The sequence below is a fragment of the Rhea americana genome, unplaced genomic scaffold (genome assembly GCF_003343005.1).
Source record: "Rhea americana isolate MKP2758 unplaced genomic scaffold, rheAme1 scaffold_74, whole genome shotgun sequence".
Taxonomy (NCBI): Eukaryota; Metazoa; Chordata; class Aves; order Rheiformes; family Rheidae; genus Rhea; species Rhea americana.
The window spans coordinates 3,049,428-3,074,492 of NW_028186912.1; the positions used below are offsets into that span (position 1 = coordinate 3,049,428).

At 43.5% G+C, this 25,065-nt stretch overlaps 1 protein-coding gene across 1 annotated transcript in view; it reads right to left on the reverse strand.

The window, feature by feature from the left end:
- Positions 1 to 25,065, reverse strand: part of MAP1B (microtubule associated protein 1B) — a 69,015-nt gene that overhangs the window by 21,548 nt on the left and 22,402 nt on the right. The window contains exon 3 of the mRNA XM_085322057.1: positions 883 to 965. Coding sequence (XP_085178183.1) covers positions 883 to 965 — 83 coding nt within the window. The remainder of the gene's footprint in view (positions 1 to 882; positions 966 to 25,065) is intronic.

Below are 25,065 nucleotides of genomic sequence, written 5' to 3' on the forward strand. Positions count from 1 at the left end.
GGGATATTAATGAAGAACTTCAGAGCTGCCACCTAGCTTGTTCCATACCAAGTACCACTGCAATGCCAGAGATATTCCAGTACAGTGTTATAGTGAATGAGCTGCCGTTAACTATGACTGACTTATTTTTTAAAACTTTATACTTTACATTTGTTTCAGTATTTTTCCGCTTGTTTGTGTTTAATATTACTTGAAGTTGATAAAAAACAGATTTTTGACAAAGTACTAGAAGCAGGGCCACTTCTTTCCCAACAGAAAGTTTACCCTGCCAGTGCTTTCCAGCACTGGCTATTATCCCTGTTTTTTCAACCTTCAGAATCTAACTGGTTGATTTTCTCAAATTTGTCTTCAAACTGCATGCTCAGTTCTTTGACTCTCTTCTAGCAAGTTCACAAGGCACTGGCAACCCTTCTCTGGGGCATTGTCCACAGCTCATTTATCACATCTTTTTAAAATATTTTTTGAGGGAAAGGTAGATCAGAATGACCATCCTATAGACGGTAATTCTCCTCAAATATCTAAATTTGCGTCAGGTGACCTGGATTCTTTTCAAGCACTTTTTCATGTTTAAAATGGACATCCACAGCAATAAAGGGACAGAAGAAAAGCAGAAGTAATCTCACTGCAGCCGCCTCCACTCTGTTGGAAAGGGGATCGATTGGTTACGAGGGAGGCAGGGCTCAGAACAGAGGTGTCTGTCAGTCCTTCATTTTTGATGTTTTATCACAAGTCAGGGAAACCAGAAAGAAAAATCAAAGAATGAGGTTTTTGATGATGCTTGCTCCCTCCTAACACATACTTCCACCCACTGTCAGGACCTGCTCTCATCTTGTCCACATAATGAAGCTTTCATGACAATCCAGTGAAATATTTCTGACTTACCTCAGTGCTAACTGCTTCATCTGAGGGATTGATCAGGACTACAGTTTCTAAGACATCGCTTCTGTGGTGAAGAATTTTTTGACCTGCAAGCACAGAGAGGAGAGGAAAAAAGAAAAGAAATTAAACTAAACTAGCAATCCAGCACTGTATGAACCAGCACTTTCTATCAACTAGTTATACATCCTACTGCGAGACAGGTTACCAGAGCGTAACTGTAACTGACTCATGGGTTCAGAAACACCACCAGTATTTGTCCAGCAGGACAGCAATGCCCCTCTAGAAATTCAAGGTAATGAAGACCAGCTGGCAGCAGCACCGGTGCCTGCCCGGTCCTCCTGCCGGGGGGGTTCCCAGTTCCTCGATGGGGCCTCGCGGGCCCAGTGCAGGCCAGGACTAGTGCGACCGGCACCAGCTGGGGACCTGGCCCTGTACTTGCATGGACATATCTGCACCACCGACACAGCTGAGGCTGCAGGACTCTGTAGCATGCCCTGCTGGTGTTTCCCACAAGCTTYTCCAGGAGACACTAGCAGAGCATCGGCAGCAAGAAAGCCGCCACGAGCAGCACATGTCCCCCACGAGAAGCACAGCAAACGCTGGGGACTGACACTGCCCCGTCCGTCGCCGCTAGCGGGGGCAGTCTGTGGGAGCAGGGCAGGGGACTGCGGCTGTCCTGGAGACCTGGCACCACGTGCTGCACCCTCGTGCTGCACCCTCGCACCGCGTGTAGCTCAGTCTTGCCTCGGAGAAGCCTCTGGAGGCAAGCAGCCCCCACCTCAACCGCTGGTCCCTCACAGCACCAACCTAACTCACTTAACCCCCCGGCAATACCGTAGCAGGCAATGTTATACAACAAGAGCGAGCAGACATGCAAAATACGGTTAGTTCCTATATGCATAACGTCTGGGTAATTTTTGGTGCAGCCTCACAGTCCATTGGCTTTCCTACTTGGTAGTTAGTCTGGCTCTGTGTTTAATAGTGATATTCATCTGACTGGGAGTGGATGCCAGAAAAACACAACAGGACTCTTGACATTTTTTTTCTTATGGTAATTGGCAAGTTCTTATCAGCGTCTCTTTCTGTGAGAACCGCAGTGAGATTAATTAGCGGCTGTATTGTCATTCAGAAACCCTGACTGGTAATTAGTCCAAAACACAGAATAGCTGTCTCTTCCAAGCAAACTGCTGGGTGTAATATTAATTAATTAAAATAATTAATTGCACTTAGAAGGAAGTACAAGGGACACAGAACAAGTCACCTACTTGCCAACGTAGAAAAAACCCCCTGTAAAGAGACTTAGAAGAACAGCACCGATAATCATAGTCGTGAAAAGAGCTCTGCGTTCCCGCGAGCACAAGGGCAGGGCTGCTGCAGCCTGGGACGGCGGGCAGCGGGCCGTTCCCACAGCCCCGGCCCTGCGGCTCGTGGCCGGAGGAGCGCTGCCGCCGGCTCCCCGCCGTGCCCGTGCCCACCTGCACGCCTCCTCCTCGCCCTGCCACCCGGCAGGGAGGAAAAAGCGGCACACGGCTCAGTGCGGGTGCAATTTGCCACCTCTTCTGCTGCTGCAAACCGGGATGCCGGTGCTAGGATGAGCCGAGTGGAGAGTTGCGCTCAGCAGCCCCGGGACAGGTGAGACACTTTGTGCCCTGGGTGGAAGACGTGTCGCATTACTCTCCACTCACCCACTTAGGCTGGCACGTGCAGTATTTGCCAACTGTTTCTGGAAAAGCTGCACGCATCCTCCATCGCTGGAGGGATGCGATGTGAGAAGTCCTCGGGGAGCAGGTAGCTAACAAAGAAATGGGGGTGACTGGCAAAATCAGTCTTTTGAAGCAAAAAAACAAGAGGTAGAACAGCAAAACCAAAGAGGAAAATAAAAGAAGTCTGTGTCTTCACAGGAGCAGGAAGAAAGAAAAATTCAGAAGAGATTCAGAAAGGAATGTAAATCTTTAAAAGTGAAGGAAAAAAATTGTTCTAGCATATAATGTGAGATGGGCTTGTTGTCTGCTCTCTCTTGCCGATGACTATGTGTAGAGACTTTTGGCTAATAAACTAAGTCACTTAAATCTAGTTTTCTTAGCACCTATTCTTTTCGGTGTTGGTTTTTCCTTTACTGAAAGAAAGAGACAGACTGTCTATACTAATGACAGGGGAGGAGGGTAGGTCTCACCCTGCAACATCCAGTTCTGGCATTATCCTTGTAACTCAATTTATTTTAATAGCTCTGCTTCCTTGCCTGACAGGAATGCATATATAAGGCTATATTCAATAAAGCATCCAGATGGCTCTGTTAGCAGAGACTCCTCCAGAAGATGCCCTACAATCTGATATTTTACTTATTCTGCAGGCTTCCCTCAAGTGAAGAGATTAGGCAGAGTTTACTGAAACTGATCTTCAGTGTTGTGAGGGAAATGAAAAATTGTCACTCTTCAGTTGCCATAGAAATTTCTTCTGTAAAGGTTTGTGACAAGGAACAAATACTTTGCTTCAGGCCAGGCTAGGCCTGCCTATACGATCGGATGTTCATACATTAAAGAAAGGCAGGAAWGAAAAGCAGCTGTCCACACAGCCAGCTAGGCGAAGATGTATAGCTTCCACCTGACCCAAAGTACCGACTCTGGACTTGGCTGAAGCTGCTCCAAGTCGTATTTGCGTAGCAGGAACGGATGCCACCCGCCGAGCGGTAGCTCCTGCCGCCCGGCGCTGCCCGGGCTGGCGTACGCGGGCCCCGCACTTCTGTGGGGCCAGCCACCAGCTCCCAGCGGTTCGGCCGTTTCCAGAGGCAAGCGAGCCGGTTTGCGAGATCTATACACACCCAGAGCCGCACGCGCTCCCTCACAGGCACCTTCGTGTGAGCACGTGTTACTGCTCGCTACGCGGGCAGAGACGGAGCGCCGACAGTGCGAGCCACTGCGAGCACCTCCATCCCACCTAAAACTTCCCCAGAGTCTCTCTTTGCGGCTCTTGGTAACACAGTCCTGTGGCACTGCCTGAGAAATAAGGACTACATCTTTCACGAGAACTGCCGACAASGCTGCAAGAGCAGCCCAGACTTACGGCTCACATTAACACTCGGTACCGCTCGGTCAGAACGAAGGAAGAGCTCCCACTCCCGCGGGAACAAGTTTGTGGGACAGAAACAAAGAATCACAGTGCAGGACTAGAAAGCCGTAACAGCACTTCGGAGACTGGAAAGAGCTTGCAACCTCTTAAACTGTATGTGGAGCAGGAGAATCTGAGGCTTTTGTAGAACGTTTGGGGTTGCCTTAAATGAACTTTACTTGATCRTTACAGCAAATCTTTATAGCTTTGCTAAAACATTTTTTTGGAGTGTCAGAATAAGACAGGAAGATACTTCCAGGTTGCACAAAGTGGTTAGATTTTGCCCTCTTTGATTCTGGAAAGCAAGTAAGTTCTAGCTAAAGAATTCAAGAACTAAAGATTAATTCTGTTTGGAAGAAATCTAAGTATCTGCTCATCTTTGGTTTTATTAAATAAAGCTTCAAATTAAAAACAGATATTCATTAAGAGTCTTGGCAGCTGCTTGATTCAGAACCAGTCCAACAGAGATGAGAAGTAAATACCCTCTGACAGTTGCTTAAAGGGTGAAYCCCATGTGTATCATCCCAGTTTCTATGGTCACAGGATCACATTGCTCATCCACTCAGCCAAATATCGATGTCATTTACACTAGGATTACTGAGCTGAAGATGGTGTTAGTAACACTTTTTACACAACCAGCTGAAGTTTCCTTACTCATACAGTTGATCTTTCCAGGCCAATCAAGCAGCATGGGCCCCATGCCCACTTTTAACAGTGATTATATTGCAGTTCATTTTGTACAAATGTAAAATGTAAATGAATGGCTAGGGACAGAAAGCAAGTTCTGTTAGCAATCTTGTTTAGTCCAGGATCGCTAGTGACACACTTCTCGTAGCTGGGTAYGCCTGTGCAATACCGTCCTAGGGGGACGCATGCCATAGGCAACAAGCTTCCTGCGCCCCAGTGCTGATACCAGCATTCACTTGCTCCCCATAAATCAGAATAGGCCACATGTGGAAGAAGGAGGCAAATTGCTTCCGTGATACCTCTGGCAGAAAAGGAGAAGACCTTCTCTCTGAAAATGAAAGCTGTTTTGCACCYGAGCTCACATTCAAACACAAGCCTTTGGCAATTTTAAGCATCTATTATCTCACTGTAAAGAACTTTAAAGCTTCATTTCTCTTCCAGAGGCCATGACCGCAGTGCTAGGCCAGTYGCCAGGATGGGTGGCAATTGCAGCTGGCTCTGCATGCCAGGCTGCCCAGCAAAACTTCCCACTTGCTGGGAGCAGGGAGCGAAGCCTCAGCAACAGGAAATGCCCCATGCTCAGCACTCCTAAATCACCTCAGTGCACACAGTCCCCTGCATGCCAGTGTCTTGCAGAAGAGTCTCTGGATTACTACACACAGAGGAGAAAAAAAACTTTGAAATGAACCATAAAACATGCATTTCAAGARTTCTTCTACTCTGAGATGTCTTTAACAGAGAAATACAATCACTGAAGACATTTTCCTAACTGAGCAATGCTGTTTTTGAGGAGCAGCAATGTGCAGCCCTTTTCTCAACGCTTCTGGGTAGAGATGGCAAGAAAGAGTTGGAWTATTTTCATCTCTGCTACGGAAAARCCCCTGTTTAYGGGTGTTACAAACACATCCACATCTGAAAAGCTTGATCTTCACTGCTGTTACATATATGATAAGTAAGAGGCAGATGATTCAAAAACACTGGCAGGGAAAGATTTCAGATATGTGGGTGAAGAGGGGGTTCAGGTAGGAGTGCAGGGGAGGAAAGGAAGAGAGGAGGGATTTTACACTCAGTTTTCATGCATCCAAACATTAAAGATCAAGGCATGGGCAAGTCAAGCAGTCCTTTACATTTAATTCATTAGAAGAAACAACCTGCTTAGCAAAACCAGAAGTAATAAATGGCCCGAGGCACATCACAAAAATCTTCATCACTGAACAAGGTGTCAGATGGAACGTGATTTGGAGCAGCTGGGACAATACTGGCTATACTGAAAGACAGTACTGTAGCATGTCAGTCACTATTCTGGAAAGCAACAACTGATGTTCATCAGTTGTCTCAACTACATGTGTTTCAGATTTACCATACCTGATAAAGAAAGGTTATTGCAGTCTCTGCCTGCAATCCATCTAAAACATTAAATTCCTTTGGAAAAAAAATAGATCTTTTTGCCCAGCAAAAAATACTGTAATAACCCTTAAATTTTAAACAGGTTCAAACTTCTGGCTATTTTACCTTATTTTTCCAGTGAGGAATTCAAATATGTCTTCTGACAAGGACATGTTAACCTTGGTATCAGATTAGGATGGTTGCTGTGTGTTATCAATCGAGTATTTTGACCTCTGTTTGACTGATCATGTGATAGGAGCTATTTTTTATACTAAATTAATAAATCCGTTTTTCCTTGTTTTTGACAGCAAGATCATTAGACATAAATTGTCAAATAACACTATCATTTTGACCCCCAAACCTGTCCACTATCAACCTGGAGACACTACATTGCAACAACAAGGATTTCAGACCAAGAAGAAAGGATCAAGATTCCCTTTTATGGCAGATTATCAATTATCTGAAGGAATCTTGTATCAATGATATGCAKCACTCCAACCCCTTCACCTTCTCTGTTGAGATGTACATCAGAGTACTTTAAGCTTCCCGCTGACCTAAACTGCAAGCTGGAGAAATAGGTAAATCCACAGCATTAAGCAGAGTAGTGGGTCTCCTATAGCTAAGAAAGCAAATTATAATTTCATAAAAATTTGTCATTCTCTGTCTGCAGGTGGGAAGAAAAAGATTTGCAGACTATGGAGAAATGGCCATGTAACATTCAGGCATGGACTGAGAGAGCAGAACTTCAAAAAACACCTCCCAGGCACGCTCTGAGAAGCCTGCAGGTCATGCCAGGGAGCTGTAGAGGCTAATCAGTCAGTCTTAAAACTCACTGACATGACGGGGCATGCATAACACAGGCATAGCTCTATCTACATCAGAGGAGATGTATTCACTGCCTCAAGGGCTTAATTTGACCCAATGACTTCTTAAATTTAAGCTAGGTGAAAGGAAGAAATAATCATTTTTTCAGAAAGAACTCTTACACATAGAGATATAGATAGATATAGATGAATATCAGAATACTCTGCTCATTTCTGCATGCGAATAAAATCCATACTTGCTAGGATGCTGAGTTGGCATGACAGCTGTGAACAAAAAGTCAACTCTACTAAAACATTCCTGAGCCCTCTGACAGCGACAAAGATTTAGAAGATTGAGACTGACTGTAAAGTGTTACTGTTTTCCTTGCAATTACTGGAACCTTTTGCAATCTGAACACAATTGTTACTTTAGATTCAAATCCAACATAACATGCTTTTTATAGAGAGTTATGTGTCTGYTCTAAAATGTTAGGTTAATCCTTCTTGCCGTCTGCTGTGCTGAAGCACTGAACTGTGCTGTGACTCTGCAAGAAGCATAAATCCCCCATCCTCCAAAAGGACATCTCTAAAATTATCCTCTCCTCCCTGCACAAATGCAATTCATATTCAAGTTTCACACTGTTCAGCCACAGCCTAGTGATAATTAAACAKTTTTCCTACCCATATCTGTCTTGCAACAGTTTGTCAACTAAAAATTCTCAAAGGAAATGTCCTGCAGTGTATTGTATTTTAGGATTTTTAAATTCACTTTTATTTAATGAAATAAGAGTAGTTGGATATGATTTTATTTTAGTTCTTGAGTAAGTCCTTACCCTGTCATACTTCATTTGCGTTTATATGGCCAGGTAAGTCACAGAGCCCTGCAAATAGAAASCTGGACACAAGATGCTGATGCAGCCTGAGCAGCCACTGCCAGATGCAGCCTGCAGTCCCTATGCACGCAGCCAGCCGGCCCGGCCTCCTTCGCAGCTCCTGGGCAGCAGCGAGGGAAAGCACGGCCACCCATCGGTCCTAATATTCAGGGCTGCATTGGTATCTTCTGCCTCCAGGTTTAATCTCTGATACTTGCAGACCTACGAAGGGAGCTGTGCTGGGAGAACCACCTCCGCCTTGAGTAGTGGCGGGGGACTCCACAGCACCGGGAGCGAGGCCCACCGAGATCTTTCGAAGAAAATTCAGTGCTTTAAATCACGTTGCTTTCCACACACCTTGGTGATGAACAGACTAACTGTATCAACTTTTCACAGTAAGTACAGATTTCTTGCACGATTTGCCAACTTCACGTGACGTCTAATTTGCTGTCAAACTACTGCTCTTTATCAAGTGGAGGCAAACTGCTGGCCTTTCACTCCCATCTGTTACCATCAGGGGCAGATTATCTCCCTCAACCATCTTTTCTCACCTTCAGAAACAGTGTTTTTCACATAAGTCTTCATGCTTTGCAGTTTTAGGGCTCTAAGGATGACTGTAAGAACACAAAAAAATCTCTTCCGAATGAAGAAATACTGCAAAAAAGTACTTCGAAACACAGATGAACCAGATTAATCTAAAATATAGGAGTTGATATATCATATATATGTTAAGGCCTACTAAAACACTTTTGACTGCCAGAAGAGGGGATACAACACAGAAACTGAAGCAAATCCACTAGGGATTTCATTACTGATATCACTGTGACTCTGGACAGGAGTGGAATTTAAACCCAAGGTAGCTGAATAGCTAAATAAAATCTCAGAGCCAAAAGAGAACAAAAGCACATCTCTGTTTATATACTGCACTTGCAGCACTAGCAAAATCCAGTGCTCTGGATAAATGGGTTCCCTTTGACTTTGCTTAAGGAAAAATATATCCAAAACTCAGTCAACAGCACCAATCTGTTTAACAGATTCAGCTACAAGTTATTGCTATCTAGCAATAAAATATGCTACAGACAGGCAAAAAGGCAAACTTCTAAGAAAGTAGCCTCTTTTTTGTTGGTTTTCTTAACCAATATTTTTGGCAAGGAACACTGAAATATTTTAAGGAGAAATTTAAGACAGAGAGGTTGCTCAGTGGGTGAGTGGCTGTCTTTAACTATTGAAATCCTCCTTCAATTAGGGGACCAAACATCTTCGATTCCCTTTCCATCCTAGGATAACCATTTATTCTCAAAATTTATAATTTCGTATTTCTAGGGAACTACCTAATATCCAAACCAGCTGTTGCAGAGATAGCTCGTTCTTGGCAGTGGTTTTTGCCTTCCGTGTGATGTCTAATGGTTGCTGCAGTCAGGCACAGCTGCCTCCAAACTCYGCCACTTCCAGTCCCTGTCTCCGGTTGTAAGAACTGCCTCGTTCAATAGCACCGCTGTAGTCCACGTGGCTTCCAGCAGCCAACGCCTCATCCTGTCCCCTTCCACCCTGTCCCTCTCCCTCCCTTCTGATTGCTTCATGTGGGCTCTCACTAACAGTTCATTTACGTGAAGCCCCAGCTCCCTCAGGAATCACCCTTTAAACCCTGAAATCACACATTTCAGAGATGGCTGGAAGACTGCAGCACTCATCAACATGGAAATCCTCSGTCCCCTGCTCCTCTTCATATGCATCTCTCATGTCTTATTCTTAAATTGCTTTGTCCTTAAAGGCTTTCTACATAAATTGCAAATTCTTTCCCATTATTTTCAAGGCAATAAATAGCATTTACTTACRCTCCATGTAAACAAAACTTAGGATCTTTCTCCAAAATATTCACAGTTCAGAGTGGCTTACTGAAATGCATGTTTTAATCTTGCTTAGGAATATCTCCATACATTAGTCTTGTAGACTAGATATCTAAATTCACTGAACAACTGCTTTTACAGGGAGTTTTATCTTTAGAACAAATCTGGTAGGTGTGAAAGGATTTTTATCCCCATAATATAGAGATAAGGGAACAACTTCTCCAAGGTCAGACAGAAATGGAAACCTGAGTCTTCAGACACCAAGCAGAGTGCCTTGGCTGCATAATCCATTTATTTCACTATGTGCTGCATTAGAAAATATTACATATTTAAAAAATATATGTATAATAGGATTACTAAGTAACCTTTAACTACTTTCCACTGTTCAATGAGTAGCAAGAGGGTATTCAACACTGAAATACTTCCACAAATCACTGCCTGGCTAAGATGTCTATATAATTTAACAAATAATAATTTTACCACTCCATACATTGAAACTCTTAACTACAAACAGCAAACAAAACCTGGAGCCTACTAAAGTTGGTGAGAATTTGTCAGTGACTATCTAGCAAAAGCAAAGCAATTTTATATATATTTCATAAACGTGACACAGGGGTAGGCAAGTGGGAGCTGCTCTGCAGGCAGCCGTCCTGCGCTGCACATCTCCTTGCAAGCATCTCTGCTGCAACTTGCCTGTTTTAACGGCGAGTTAGTAAGTCAACGGCACGCATGCCCCAGTCAGCCCTATATTTTCAGGATGCAGTCCGTCCGTTGTCTCATACTACCCTCAACCTTAAGCGCATGGGAAGCGGCTCGGGCAGCCGTCCGACGGGAGCGCGGAGGCAGGCTGCAGCCCGGCTCCGTGGGCGCGGGGCGCTGGCTTTCGGCTGCGCAGGAGCTGGCAGCTCACCTGCACCGCGAGGGCGACCGCAGTGGTGCAGAGCTGACTCATCGGTTGTGAAGGTCACTGAACGTCCTAGRCTGAGACTGCGTGTGGGAACGTTACTAACCAGAGAAGGGACAGAGAACAGCGCAATGTCACAAACCATCTTACCTGTCTAGAAAAAAGGAAATTTCTTCCTTCACCACCACAAAACATTTTGGACACAGAGACTAAAACAATCATGAGCACAGCAGCTTGGTTCCCGATGTAATTTATTCTGTAATAGTCCCAACAACGTGATATGATATTTCTCGGACTAGAAATACCTGCCGCTGCACGCAAGACTTAAACAGGAGACGCCAGCGTTACGCTTCTCTCTGGCAGAACTGAAGCAAGTGCCCACGCTCCTTACTGTACTTTCAAAAAAATCTCAGTTAAAAGGTACTTCACCGCCTTTAAATGTTGCCATTACTAAAATCTCCCTTTTTGCCGTTGTCCGGCCCTCCGGCGGCGAGCCCGGGGCCGAGGGGGCTGCGCTTTCTTTTTCCAGAAACCTGCCTCTCCTCAGCCCTCTCTACCTGAACACATTTTTAGTCTTTCTCTCCTCTGCAGGGAGACCTCTCTGAATCCTGATGGTTTCAGAAGGTCTCTGGTAACATTTCCCAGTTGCCGCAATCTACTGGCGGAGGGGCTCTCGTCGCGGTGGCAGCTGAAGCCAAACCCCCAGCTCCGACTATCGTCCTCTGGGGGTACTTCTGATCCCRGGGTCGATACACAAGCGGGGCTGCGCTTTGAGTTCATCTGCCACCCCCGGGGAAAGCCAAAACCACCCTGGGGGATTTCAGACGGGGGGAACCCATTCCTCCCCTTAAGCAGATTTTCTTTGATAGGTATTTCTTACGTATCAAAGTTTCTCAGTTTATTTACAATTTCTATCTTTCCTCCGAGTTCAATGCAGAGGAGAATTTCAGTGGCTTGGCAGCCCGTGACTAATGGACGACAGACCTGTTTGCCAGCACCGAGGGCTGTCGCAGCGGGGCTGCGTTCCAGGTTAGACGCTTAACTTTGCACACTATAAAATTATTTGTGGTTGACTCTTCCAATAGTGTCACAACCGGTAAATTTTCTTGGGGAAAAAAATCCAGTTTGTAACCTATCATTTATACACACACACATACACACACACACATATATATATATATACACACACACACCCCTTTATATATCCATATAAAACATTATGTACAATAAAAATCCCAGGTTTCTTCAAACCACGAGATTGTTTGCCAAAACACCTCCTTAAACATAATCTACCTAACGATACTCTTCAAAAGGACTTTCTGTTTTTGTGAGGTTGTTCTCTCACTGCAGCTCTACCCATTTCCTGAACGAATCACACAATTATAATGGTTGTGTTACAAGGGAAAAGTTATATTTTTGAGTATTTGTTTTCAGTTTTATGTACTTTAGAAACTTCTTATTCTGCCAGCTATATATTATTACTATCAACTAATTTACCAGCTGTGGAATACACTTGAGGCCCTGCAACCACTGCAAAACCGCGAAACCCAAGCAGGCTCTGTGCTGGTAAGCCTTTAATGAGAATTGGGCTTAAGCTTTTCCCCTGGCAACCATCCAGCTCCCCCGTTCCATGGGAGAGCTGGCCCAAAGCTCGGATTTTGCTTTATACATAGTCAGTGAAAAAAACCACACAGATAAGCAGCATTACTAATCAATTGCTGAACCTGAATTCTCTGTCATATTCTAGCAGCACAGGCTTTCCTGGTCTAAAACAGCAGAGCAACTGCTCTGCCAAAGGCAGAGATCTTGCTGTGCAAGGCAAGAGACCCACCTGAAAGCCTCAAAACACCTTCATCCTCTGGAGCTTTAGGGAATGTGGGCAGCTCTCCACTGTGATGGTTTTACACAAATTGCAAATATAACATGAAATAAACTGCCTCTGCCTACAATACAGGCAAGTACGATTAATTAATTCCATGTTTTCATAAAGAAGAAGATGAGAAGGTGAACCTGCCAGGTAGATGTTTCAGCACAATGAACATCATTTTAGTTTTCACTTCTTGAATTAAAACAAGCCCTAAAGTAGTCCCTCTAGTCTTTGTCCCTAAATTTTCCTACAATGTGTTCAAGTACAAGCAATTGGGCCATATTATGAGACTGAAAGAAAATGCGATCCTGTAATTTGAACATCAAACACAAGTAGAGAGGGGGAAAAAAAAGCAAGTATCTTCAGGAAATACAAACCCATGTCCAAACATTACTTTGAAAAGGCAATTTCATTTAACGTGYAAACTCTAAATTTTACCAGGCAGCTACCCAAATCAGTGGTGGAACCCGCAGCATCACTGAGCCCTCCATGAACAACCAAACGTAACGGCTCGTATGCACAGACAGGCCACGAGAAGGAAAGGCCCATCCTTAGAAACCAGACGGATTTTCTTCTAGTCCACCGTAAGTAAAACCAAGAGTCAGTGCAGTATAAAAACCTCCGTTTTTCGCGCGCGACTACGCGCTGTCCTGTAACGCCCTACTCCTTTAACAGGACAGCTCACCAAAGCCGCTTCACGCCGTGTTTCTGCTGGAAGCCTGGAGCGGCACAGCGGGACGGTCCACCCGCCCCGCGCGAGACAGGGCGCCCCAGCCAAGTTCAGCCTTTCCCCGTCRCACAGGGCAGCGCGTTTGCTGGGACAGGCCCTCACGAGCCACCTCCTTTGCGCAGTTATCCCCAGTTTCCTCGTGTATYGTCGCCCGTAACCTGAGGCACCTGGGGGCTTCTCCGAAGCTCGAGCCTTTGAGGTCAAACTCACTCCCGAGCTTCTCCCTAGGCAGAAGGCGCCGCCGGCCGCTGGGGCGGCCGAAGGGACGGGCGGCACCGCCGCGGGGCCACCCCGCGCCCGCAGCCGCCCTCTGAAGCGGGGCCCCGCGCGCGGCCCCCGCGCGACCGGCTCCGCCGGCACGCTCGAGCGGCCCGCTGAAACCCACGCCACGCGCCGACGCTAGTCACCCGAGCACGGAAGAGGGCAAAGGCTCACGCTGCCGCGGAAAGGAAGAGCATTTCGCTAAGCGTGAGCCCTGCCTCGGCCTCCTCCGCCGCCCGCCCCCGAGCCTGCTCGCCTTCGCCCAAACCCGCGCCGACGTCTAAAAATCACCGATCATCCTTCATGCCTCAAAAATACAAACCTCCGCAAATACTTAATGTCACCCCGCGGGAACAGTCATGCAACTTTGGCCAGGCCCTTTGGGAAATTGTTCAGAAACCTTTAGTATACCACGATTTCTAAAACTTTCAGGTCTATTCTTCCCGTTATGTGCGTGCTAAACTCCCGTTAATGCAGTAAGTTATGTGCACACAACAGCGAAAGACTAAACTCTTCATTGTTTAAGATGTGGTGATCAGCCCTATGCTGCTTTAGGAAAAACCTCCAGGATAYTGCAAGTACTGTGGGGAGTTAATCTCATTACACACTGCTAATAGCATTTGAGGCAGTGCTTGCTGCTTAAATCAACCCTAGGTGACCACCTGGTGCCCTGCAACGGGAAGGCCGCTTCCACAACGCACGCACAGACCCCGCTCTGCTTAGCAGATTAATCYGTAAGCTGCTGCCACTCTATTCTCCCGACACTTTCTCCCCCACCGAGAACAACATGTGTTTTTACTTTCAGTTTGCATATTTGTAATTACATGATAGAGCATTTTCAATGAATTTTTAACCATACAGACACTTAAAACTTTCTGGTTTGGGGGAAGAATCACGATTTCAAATATAGAGATGTGTATTTAGGAATGACTATATCGTGATGCTCTTCAGTGCAACCATCACACAGGCTGATCTGCTTCAGTTACCGTATGATCAGCCTCACCTAATWCTTTCCAAAAGAAAAATTGCTGCAGGGCTGGTTTTAAATACTCTTCAAGACAGAGATCAGAGAAAATAAACACATCTGTGAAAGAGAAACACTACACTGAAAACCATAAGAGATGTCTCTTTTACTGGTCATCGTCATCTTGTCTATAGAGGCTGTCCATAATATTCTTAAATCTACATGGAGATACTTTTAACTAGGTTAATTTACCGTATATCAGTTAAATCAGTAGCACCATGCTGATTAAAACCAGCTAATGACCTGGCCCACAGATTGCACTTTTAACACAGAGTTGAGCAGAAAGGCCATCCGTCATTAAGTGACCAGCTGCAGGCAGCTACTGAGTAATTTCTTAAAGCAGGTTTCATCATACAAATTACATCATATTGTGAAAGAAAAAATAAATTGCTATTGGCAACCCTTGTTTCTCTATCTGACATCAAGAAATTTACAGAACTCCAACAGCGCTCTTCTAAGAYGCAAACACAGAGTATTTCTATTTAAGTAAGAAATCTACTCACTTACAGTAGGCTCAGGATTACACTAATTTCTCTGACTTGCATCCAGCTATGATGCTTTAGGGTACAAGCAGGAAGAATGGTACCACAGATTTTTTTAAACAATTTTCCCTTCTAATTACTTGTGGCAATTGACACCAAGTAGCCTCCAACAATGGATTGCCAAGATGAGACTTTAAAGATAATTAGAGAAGAACATGCCCTTACAAATGTGTCAAAACTGAAATCTAGAAATGTGTTGGCAGAATATTAAAATAGTTAATATGTTGCTATGGACATCAAGAAATGAGGGGTCTAATTAGAATACAAACACTGAAAAAAGAAATAAACAATATTTTTATTCTGTATTTTAAGTGTGCTCTCTCTATATATACATATGTATTCCATCTGGGCATTATATAATGATTCAAAACCATAACTTCTCTGAAGCRGTAGTTTGTAAGTAATACTGGGTAGATCTAAGAGACATAAAGGCTCTGTTTAAATTAGGTGATCTTGAACAGTTTGGATTTTCAAAGAGAGCCAGTCTACTTACTCATTATACTGGTGGGCCCTCCACATCTCTGGCTCCTTCYCCAGCAGGCCCCTGGCCACGTCATTATCTCTGTGCACTGATTGCCCCTGGAAACCTCGCTCCAGGAGTCCTCAAGTCTAGAGGCTCTTAGCTATAGCCAAAGGGTCATACTACTGAAATTATCTTCATACTGAGCTTCCCTTGAAAAAACAATCAGGGAATCTGACAGCCAGARAAAACAGATCTTGAGAGACTAAGCTTTTTAAAAGACGGTGATACACAGAATATGCAGATAACAGAAATCTCAAATCTCACATGAATGAGAATGAAGGTGAGTGGCAAATTCAGTAGACATGATAAGGATGGTTTTATTGAAATAAAGTAAGTATAAATCATTTACCAGTAGCTAATATCTTAATTTTGGGCTAGGTAGGCTTAAAAACTCCTGCAGAGTTCCTCTCTCTGCACACACACATATAAAAAARTCTGCAGGATCTGAAACTGCAGAAAAGGGAATTCTATAGCATTTGCTAAAACTCACTGAAGATATGCAAAAGCTCTTGATAGTGTGCCCTTGGATACACACACACATGCACATACATACACACACACAAAACAAGTTTCATTGCAAGATGCCACAAAGACCATTGGACCTGTGAAGGCAAAAACATTTTCCTGATTCAAATACTATGGTATGATGCTAAGTGTTGTCTGCACAGATATCTACAGAGCAAATGAAGGAAGTCATGTCCAAAAGTTCACTAGCAATAAGACAGTTAAGTGCTATAGTTAGTAAGTAGTGCCAATTAATAAGTAGTACCAACTAAAAACGAACGTGCTGCTTTAGCCACATCTCCCTTAAGGCGAGCAGTAGGTGTCAGCTCTGCACACACTGCATGAAGCAAGGTAACRTCATCTTTGCACAAAGGGCAAGACTTCATTTCATTCTCAGAAGAAAACAAGCATTCTRTGTTACCTGCATTTCTTAAAGGGCAACATCTGAGATGATATCTTCAAAGCCACAGCACAGCCAGTTTGGTAGTTTATTTTATTTTATTCTCAGCTGATACAGAATGATTCCCTTATTCAACTTGTAGCCCCTGCAGTGATGCAGAATGCGCTCCATACCCCACACTCCTCATTAGCACACAGTCCAATCTAGACTTAATAACATCGCACTCACTCCTGACAAATGTGCACCTTTCTCGCTCAAAACAGGACTGTCTTGGCTCACCACAGAAATAGTCTTTGAGACTTTTTTTAAGAAYCCAGAAAAAATACCTAGTGATTAAAAAACGGTTGCTGGTTACAATGCCTTTCTCCATACAAGCCTAGTAGCGTGGGCTAAATCCTATAGGCTGCTATTCACTATTAACAGGTCACTGCTTGGGCAAAATTGCATTCATTTTTTAATGAGTGTTTGAGTAAGATATGACATGCTGGTAGGCATGGGATAAGCGGCTCTATCTTTACATAAAGAGGTTATTTATTCTCTTTACATAGCTAAGAAAGAAAAGAAGAAAAACATRTATCTTTCTAATAATCCCTGTTCCTGAGAACATTCAGCACCTACTCCCAAGCTGCTCACACATCCCCAGGCCAAGGAGAGAACCAGAAGATGCAGGTTTGGGGGCTGAGAAATGCAGCAAGGTCACCAGGGAGGTGAGCAGACAACACCCGGCCGCAGGAGAGCCTCGTCACAACCTGAGGCTGGTCCCTACGAGGGATCCGCAGGGAGATCAGCTCCCAGTTTCAGGATCCTCTGCTCCCAGGGCACTGATGGGCTGGGGCTGGGCTGTGCGCGGCACCGCCGTGATCTGCCAAGGGGGTAAATTTGCTTCTCCATCTCTTTCAGGAAAAGCCTGGTGGATCAGACCCACGCTTCCTGCTGCCTTAAATGATGGCCAATGGCATACAAATAAATCTGATGAAGTTTTTAAAGCAATACTTCTGGCCTCCTCCTTACCATCCCTTACTTCCCGAACTGAAGGCCTCATCAAGTTTCCCAGATTTCTGCCAGTTTTTTCCTTACTCTGTTTTCCCCAAATATTATGGGTCRGGACACATGCTCTTTGGCAGAAGAGGCCAGGTCTTTAATCAGAGAGGTCTGTATCTACCCAGATCCCACAACTGGTTTCAGTTCAGAAGACAACAAAGCACAGGCTAGAATCCAACCAAATTCTGAGCACAAATATTGTCTGGCATGTCTACTAGACCCTAACTGTTATTGTTCACATGTTCAAAGTGAATGCCCTCAGAAAGATAGCTACAATTGCAGGAAATATCTTCTCTTTCAGATGCCAAAGAATAAACAACCAAAGAACCCCAAGCAAATTTGCACAAGTTGCAGATAACTTGTCCTTGGCTTAGTTGCTACAAAATAGAAACAGTCTTTGGTTCATTTCTCACAGCATATAATCTATTTGCTATTACTGAATATTAAATCTTAATATGCAACTGTAAACACATCTCTGTTGCTCCCTCAGGTCAAAGCATGTGGCGTTACATTTTATATATGTATCATCAATCCATAGCRTGTCTGCTGTTATTTTAATATAATGTCCCTTGCCACTCTCCTTTGAATGTTATAAACCGTYTTCATGAGCTGCTCAGAGATACTGAGAATTCAGTTGGTATTGTAATACTTTTTTTAATACATGCAACTCTCAGAAACACTTTATAACATTCAACAAAATCACATCAGATAGTTCTCAAAAATATTAAGGGCTCATTTGCATCTCCAAAGCACAGGTGTTTTTTTAAGCCAAGACTTTTGTAYGTAAAGTGTTTTTGAGGAAAGGATATATTCAAGATCAGAAAAGAATTAGTAAGTCCAAATTAAAGTTTTAATTACACTAATGCAATTCTGTGCATCCTATATCAGAACRTTGTTTCTCCCCCACTTGACCTCCCCTGTATATTAACATACCTATGAGATGGTGCTCCATCCTTGTTTCTCTGAAACTGCACCTGCACACTGATCAGCCCCCATTTTCCCTGCCTGCTCCAAATGCTGGCGCACGTTTCTTCCTCCGTTGTCAGACTCCGAATACGTGCCAGTCTGCAGTCACCTCCATACTCACAGTCCATAYAGCTTTCTCCTTTCTGTCATTTTAATCTCCAAGAAAAATATTCATCATCCATCTTAGCATGAGATGATCTACTAAGCAATATCTTCATTTCGATTACGTAACCTTAATTAACTGCAGCACACTTTCCCAGTTTTGTTTGCTGCAGTAAATTCCAGGCCCTATGAATCACCAAAAGTGCTGCTTCTGGCTCTGCGCAATTTATTCCTCGTTCTGCTCTTTCCTACTTGGAAACGCAATCTCCAAGGCCTGACATCAGCCAGAGGGATCGYGGCCGTTCAGGCAGGTCTGGCAGCTTGAAAGGGTCCGATTTCCCCAGCCAAACCTTTGGCAGCGCTGCCTACCGCAGCTCCTGGTGGCTTGGAAGGAAACAGGAAACCACCGCGCGCCCAAGCCAGTGCCCAGCACCCAGCGGTGCAGCCCTCTCCTCCTCCCGAGTTAACCCAGGGSAGGAAAGATTTCCTCCTCCTAGGAAATAACTCATCAGTAGGAAAGTCCCTGATAATGTTAATCGTACGCTCACTGGAAAACGTTTTTCCAATAATACTTTTTTAATGAAACTGAATTTTTACACTGAGTTCATGAATGCTTCTGGAAACTGCAGGGGCAGCACAAAGGAGGTAAGTTTTAACACATTTTATTCTCTCTGAAAATGTCTATATCAAGGGAAATTTTTTTAAAATGGCATTCTAAATGAGAACATGAATGCTACTGAAAGGGCATTTTCAAATAAAGTATGCTTTGCTAAGAAATTTGACCAGCTTTACCGTTTTTATTTTTAATGACWGAGGTCAAAAGACTCCACTTTGCTCTCCCTTCGGCGCTCGTGCCCAGCCCCGGGAGGGCCTCCTTGCTTTATTCCTGTCAGGCCCCCGCGCGCCGCATGAGCTCCGCGTGCCGCAGCTGCAGCCGCTGACCCGCCGCTTTGGCCGTTACTTGCATTTCAGCCAGAATCGATGGAATCACTGGACTACAAAACAAATCAAAGCTCCCCACAGAAAACAAACGGCTTTTGGCAATCTAACTCAGCTGGTGAAATACTGAAACACAGAAAAGTTGGAAAGAATTGCACAGTCCCTAACCACGGATACGTTTCCAGGTAAGATAAAGAGTATGCATGTTTCAAAACTATTTTAAGGAGGAAACTTTCTCTATAGTTGATGGTAACCTAGTTTTCAACAGCTAATCATCTCTGTTACCCAGCTTGAACACACTGAAATATGATTGGAAAACCAGTGCAGTAGAAAAGAGATTGAAGCTTAATAACTCTTCCTTTTTTTTTTTTTTTTTCTTTTTTTCTTTTCCCTCGCCAACTATCTTCTTCCGCCCTACCAAATGCTTCCCGTGCTGTAGAGGTCCATATATCCTGGCAGAACACTCGATTTGCAGTTCACAGATCGCTACCAACCCACAAGCTGCTCCACATAACTTCTCACTCRTACTGATCCAGAATTTGGAAACTTACTGTGTAGGCCAGGATCACCTATAACCCAGTAACCGCATCARTGTTACAAAATTAGACTCTAGGAGAAAAGTAAGAGGTGGGGAGAAGCAAAGTCAGAAACAAACTGCAGCATCCCTATACAATCTCTATGGACGATTCCTGCAATAACCCTGGAGCACAGTGCAAACGCCTTGCCACGACCCCCTTTCTCCGGGGTACCCCCGCCGCGCCGGGCGCTAGCACTGCGCTGCTGGAGCGGAGGAGCCCCGTCTCCAGCGCTCCTCACGCCTCCGGGGCGGGACCGGATCCCTTCTGCTCTCCCTGCTCCCACGCCCCTCCGGAGGGTTTGCATCACCCGGGTGTCAAGAATTGCTTGGGTGTCGCAGCCACATTCCCACCTAGGAGGGGGTTATATTTTACCGCCCGGATCTCCCTTGTATCTCTCGATGGATTACGTATTAGCTGATTTTTTGCGATAACTTTCTGGATGTCATTAAAAAAGTTGTCACAGGTTTCACTCCACAGCTGCATTTCAAAGACGGCACTACCTGTTTTTCTCTCCGTATTTCTGTTTGCAGAGTTGTTTAAAATTAATTCTGGAGTTGTCTGTATTTTATACACTGATTTGCATGAGGTCTTCATTCCAGTTAGGACTATTGTGCATGGCTTGCAATAAAAATTGCAGAACTGCTATAGAATATAAGATGTTGTTATTACGTGCTGAGATAATAGTTCAGCTGTGTATATTTCTGATGCACCATCTATCAAAAATGCTGGAAACAGAAGAAACAGTATTAAGTTACACAGACATAAGGGTAGACTCAACTGCTTTCAGACAACAGAACTTTTTCCACTGACTTCAGCGGGAGTTGGACCAAATCACTAGAGAGATAGAGCCATTAAAAATAACATTCTAGAAAATATGTTTTACAAGATAAAAATATTGAATTTTTCACRCTGCCAAAAATATTTTAGCGTGTTAATTAGCAATCCCAGAGAAACCAAACACCGACAGACTTTCAATGAATTAATACATTCACCATGCAATGCAACCGGAATTTTCCCATAGCTTCAAGAATGAGTTAATTGTGGATTAGTTCTTGGTTTAATATTGTGAACGCAGACATAAATTATTCATCCTCACTTGTATAGCTCTATATCCCATCTGCAAGTCGCATGGAAATTACCCCCTGGCTCAGATTCCATCTAATGTGAATTGGCATAGCAACAGTGAATTCAGAGTTATTCTGTCTCTAGCATGCACTTAGCAGTAGACCTAATAAATTCTAGCTGAGTCTTTAATAACCGAGCAGTTCCTGCAGACTGTTCTGCAACATACACATGCATCAGCAGTCTCAGTATAAGCTCTCTAATTCATCCATCAGAGGACTAATAGCTGTAGCAAATAGTGCAAAGAAAAATCAGTATTTCAGTATAATGCTTAAAAATAACCTAGAAGTTCCTTTTTTATTAAAGATATCAGTCAAATTTTACTAATTTAGGTCCAGCCCCTGCAGAAACATAATGTGTGTCTTTTAATGTCTTGTTCAAGCTTTTCTCAAGTTTAAAAAAATTCCACATTTCAAAGTGCTATTTCTTAATCTCTGTAAAAAGATAATGCTAAAATACAAACAATGCTTAAACCTTTGAAGGATAGGGTCCAGCCAAATCCATAAGTACACTAAATGTTGCATGAATAAGGAGGTCAAAAGTAGGCTCAACATTACAGTATAGCTATTGTAATACTAAAGTTCTAAAATTTTCAGAAGACAATCTTTTGCTTTCTTACGTATTCATCTTATATATTCACTTTGACTGTATCTTACTGTACTGTTTAAAATATATTTCAAAGAAATACATCTCAGAAGCAGCTAACTGTTTTAAATCACCACCTTTTAGCTCTTACAGGTACTTATTTCTTTAAGAGGATGTGCAAGTCACCACCCTTATTGCCACCCTAGTTTATGCTCTCTTTTGCTGCAGAAGACAAGACCCATCATATCAGATATTTATCCAGTGACTATTTAAGGACAAGTGAAAGATAAAAAGAAAAGTTATTTCCCTTCCCTCTTTTACCTTCTAGCATGTCTGATTTAATTCATGTCTGTCGTCTGTGATCTCCTCTTGTACAGCACACAGCTTATCAACCAACACACAGAGAAATGCATAATAAATATTTACTGTTTTCAAGATGAACAACAGTAGAGAAAGTATTTTKCTACATATAAAGAGAAATAATTTTTTTAACAGATATTGATGTTCTTTCTTCCCTATCTGTTGTATGAAAAGGGCAATGAATACCAACTGCAGAGTTAGAGTCCCAAAACTCAACTTTTAAGTGGCTTTTTCTTGCCCTAACAACCAGAAAAGGGCACATGTCTTTGTCACAGGACATGGAGGAAGTATTAGAAGGAAAAACCTTGAGTTAAACACTTCAAGGAATTTTTACCATATCAAATTATTATGTGTTTTCCTGTTTCTTGCTTTTTTTCCCTCCATCTGACCTCAACAAATGTAAAGAGAAGAAGAGGTTCTCTTCTGCCTGGCTGTTACAGCTAGATGAAATCTGATTTAGAGAAAAAGGTACATTCCAACTTTTTTTGCACAGGGTTAAGACAATGCATAGATCTGACAACTCAGCTTATATATTTACAGTTTACATATTTACACCTTGCAATGGAGTACACAATAATTCAAATCTTTGGATGCTACTCTCTGTTATATTTCTCAATAGAGAATAGCCCAATGATAACATTTTCCAACTAATTGTTTGAAATTAAAACATTTTTACCCATTAGCATATAATTAGCTTATAAGATCAAATGCTGACACAAGCTTAATTACTTCYAACATTGACTGAGTGAGATTTAGATTCCTTGTAGGAATCATAATATTGTTACATGGGTTAAGAATATATTCATAAGTATTATTCCAAGACAAATGAAAACAAATGGGATGAATTCACTGGGAACATTAGTAATTTTCAGTTAAGAAATACTATCTCAGTTTTCTTTCAGCTGTTTTCCTACATTATGCATCTTTGCTATTACCATTAACGTGAGAAAGTTATCTGCACTGCTGATTGGCCTTTGAAAAAAGAAAAACGCTTAAGAAAACATCTTGGGCAACAGGACTGTAGTCAGCTAGGGWATGAATTTTCCAGGTGCTGATGCCGTGCACACACAGCTGTCTGCAGAGGGTCCAGGATGACACCTCTGCTCGAGCYGCTGCTGTTGGGGAGCCTGAGGAGCAGAGAAAGGACGTTGCAGTCAGTCAGACGGGGCAGGGCCTCCAAAGCATAAGCCTTGAGCTCCTCATCACGGATCTTCCACTACATCTGGAAAGGAGTGCTACGTTACAGGGAACTGACAGCTAGGAGGTCAGAGTGCAAGTGCTTCAAAAAGGAAAAGAAATCTCATCGTCCATCCAGTTTGAAGATGTGTAAAAACAAAACCCCCCAAAATCACAGAATTGGGACCAGGCAAACATTTTTGAATTGAGCTTAAGAAATTTGGAATTGAGCCTCATGCTCTACTTGCAGAGCACCAAATCGACATTGCTTTCTTCAGCTAATGCAGAATTCTGTACTGCTTGGCTAATGTCTCCAGTTCAGGATAGCAAAAACACAATAGAAATTAATAAACCAATTACCACATTTTCTAATCATTTCTAATCTAATCCCGCTTTCATCCAGGTCTCCTGTTCTACATCAACATTTTTATATGTGCAACAGTGACAGTAATATGCTTATTAACATCAGACTGGTTACTCAGCAGACAGAGGCAACAGAAATACAACATTAATGCTTATAAATTGTGAGGACAGAAAAGAAGAAAAGCTTAAAATTCTGTCCTTTCAAGCCTAARGACCTAATCTAGGCAAACAAGAACTAGTCTTCTCACATACCTTTGTTACTTTGAACACTGCAACTTCGGTCTCAAAACTAAGGCTTATACTTCAGCACTTTCCAAGCCAAGGATGCATGTAAGAATATACTTAAGTGTTCCCTTGAAACAAGGCTTGAATTTCTGGCACTGTTATCTTGTGTTCACTATATATCRTATTACTGCATGAGAAAAGACAGCTTTTGGTTCTTCTATGAAATCTTGGCTACCTTTTATGATAATACATGGAATAGATTTATTAAGACTTACACAAGCTGCTGTCTCTACTCTCTACATGGAGGGGGGGAATGTGTGCAAGATGATGTCTGGATCTTTTACTGTTTTTTTTTTCCCCAAAGATGACAAGCTTCATAACAACCTCTGCAGAGTCCTCTGATCTGGCGTAGGAAATTCACAGAACCTATACAACCATAACGTAATTTCCTGACAAAAGATGTGGTTTCTTACATTTTCCCCTGGGACCCTGGGTATATTTCTCAGAAGACATCTGATAATACAAGTTCCTTTGTAGTTTACCTGTCAAAGCTAGGTTGTAACCTCATTGTAGGAATGGYCCAGTAGTATAAACACAAATATGACATTGTCAGCACTTTCTTTATAAGCTGCTGGCTTTGAGTGGTTTATAACTTGACTTTTACAACTTGCTTTGCTTCAAAAAAAGCATAGGAAGAAAAATGTCTATTGCACTATTTTTTAATGAGCACCAAAAGTTTAGAAAAATACTGGGTTTTAAGTTATATCCCTAGTGTCCAAATTGTTACTGTTTTTTCTACAAATAAAAACAAAGTGCCATTCAAAACAGCCTCCTTCAGCTAAAAGTCTTCCTGTGAATCATCCAGTTCTGACTTTAACACACAGTGCCRTGGCCCGGGACCCTCCTCCCAAAGAGGAGCGCAGCCGGCTGCTGCCAGGAGAGAGTCCGAGGGGCTCGGACAGACGCGGGCATCCAGGGGGACGAGCGCACGCCGGGGCCAGCTGGGCCGAGGGCTCCTCTGGGTGCTCCCCAAGAGAGGTCCTGCTCCCACCGGGCTCCGTCTCCATCAGCGCCCACCGCGCCGCAGGGCACGCRGCCGCGCGGTCCGTAAGACCGACGCGACGTCAGTAGAGCTATCCGGAGAGAGAAGAATCGGTAGCAGCRCCGACTGGCTCCCCCCAGTAATACACGAGCTATACAGAGCTCCTCTGCCGCGAACGAGAGTTTTGCCGGCCTCCTTCCGTCAGGAGCTCAGAAGGGAAATTTGCTTAAAC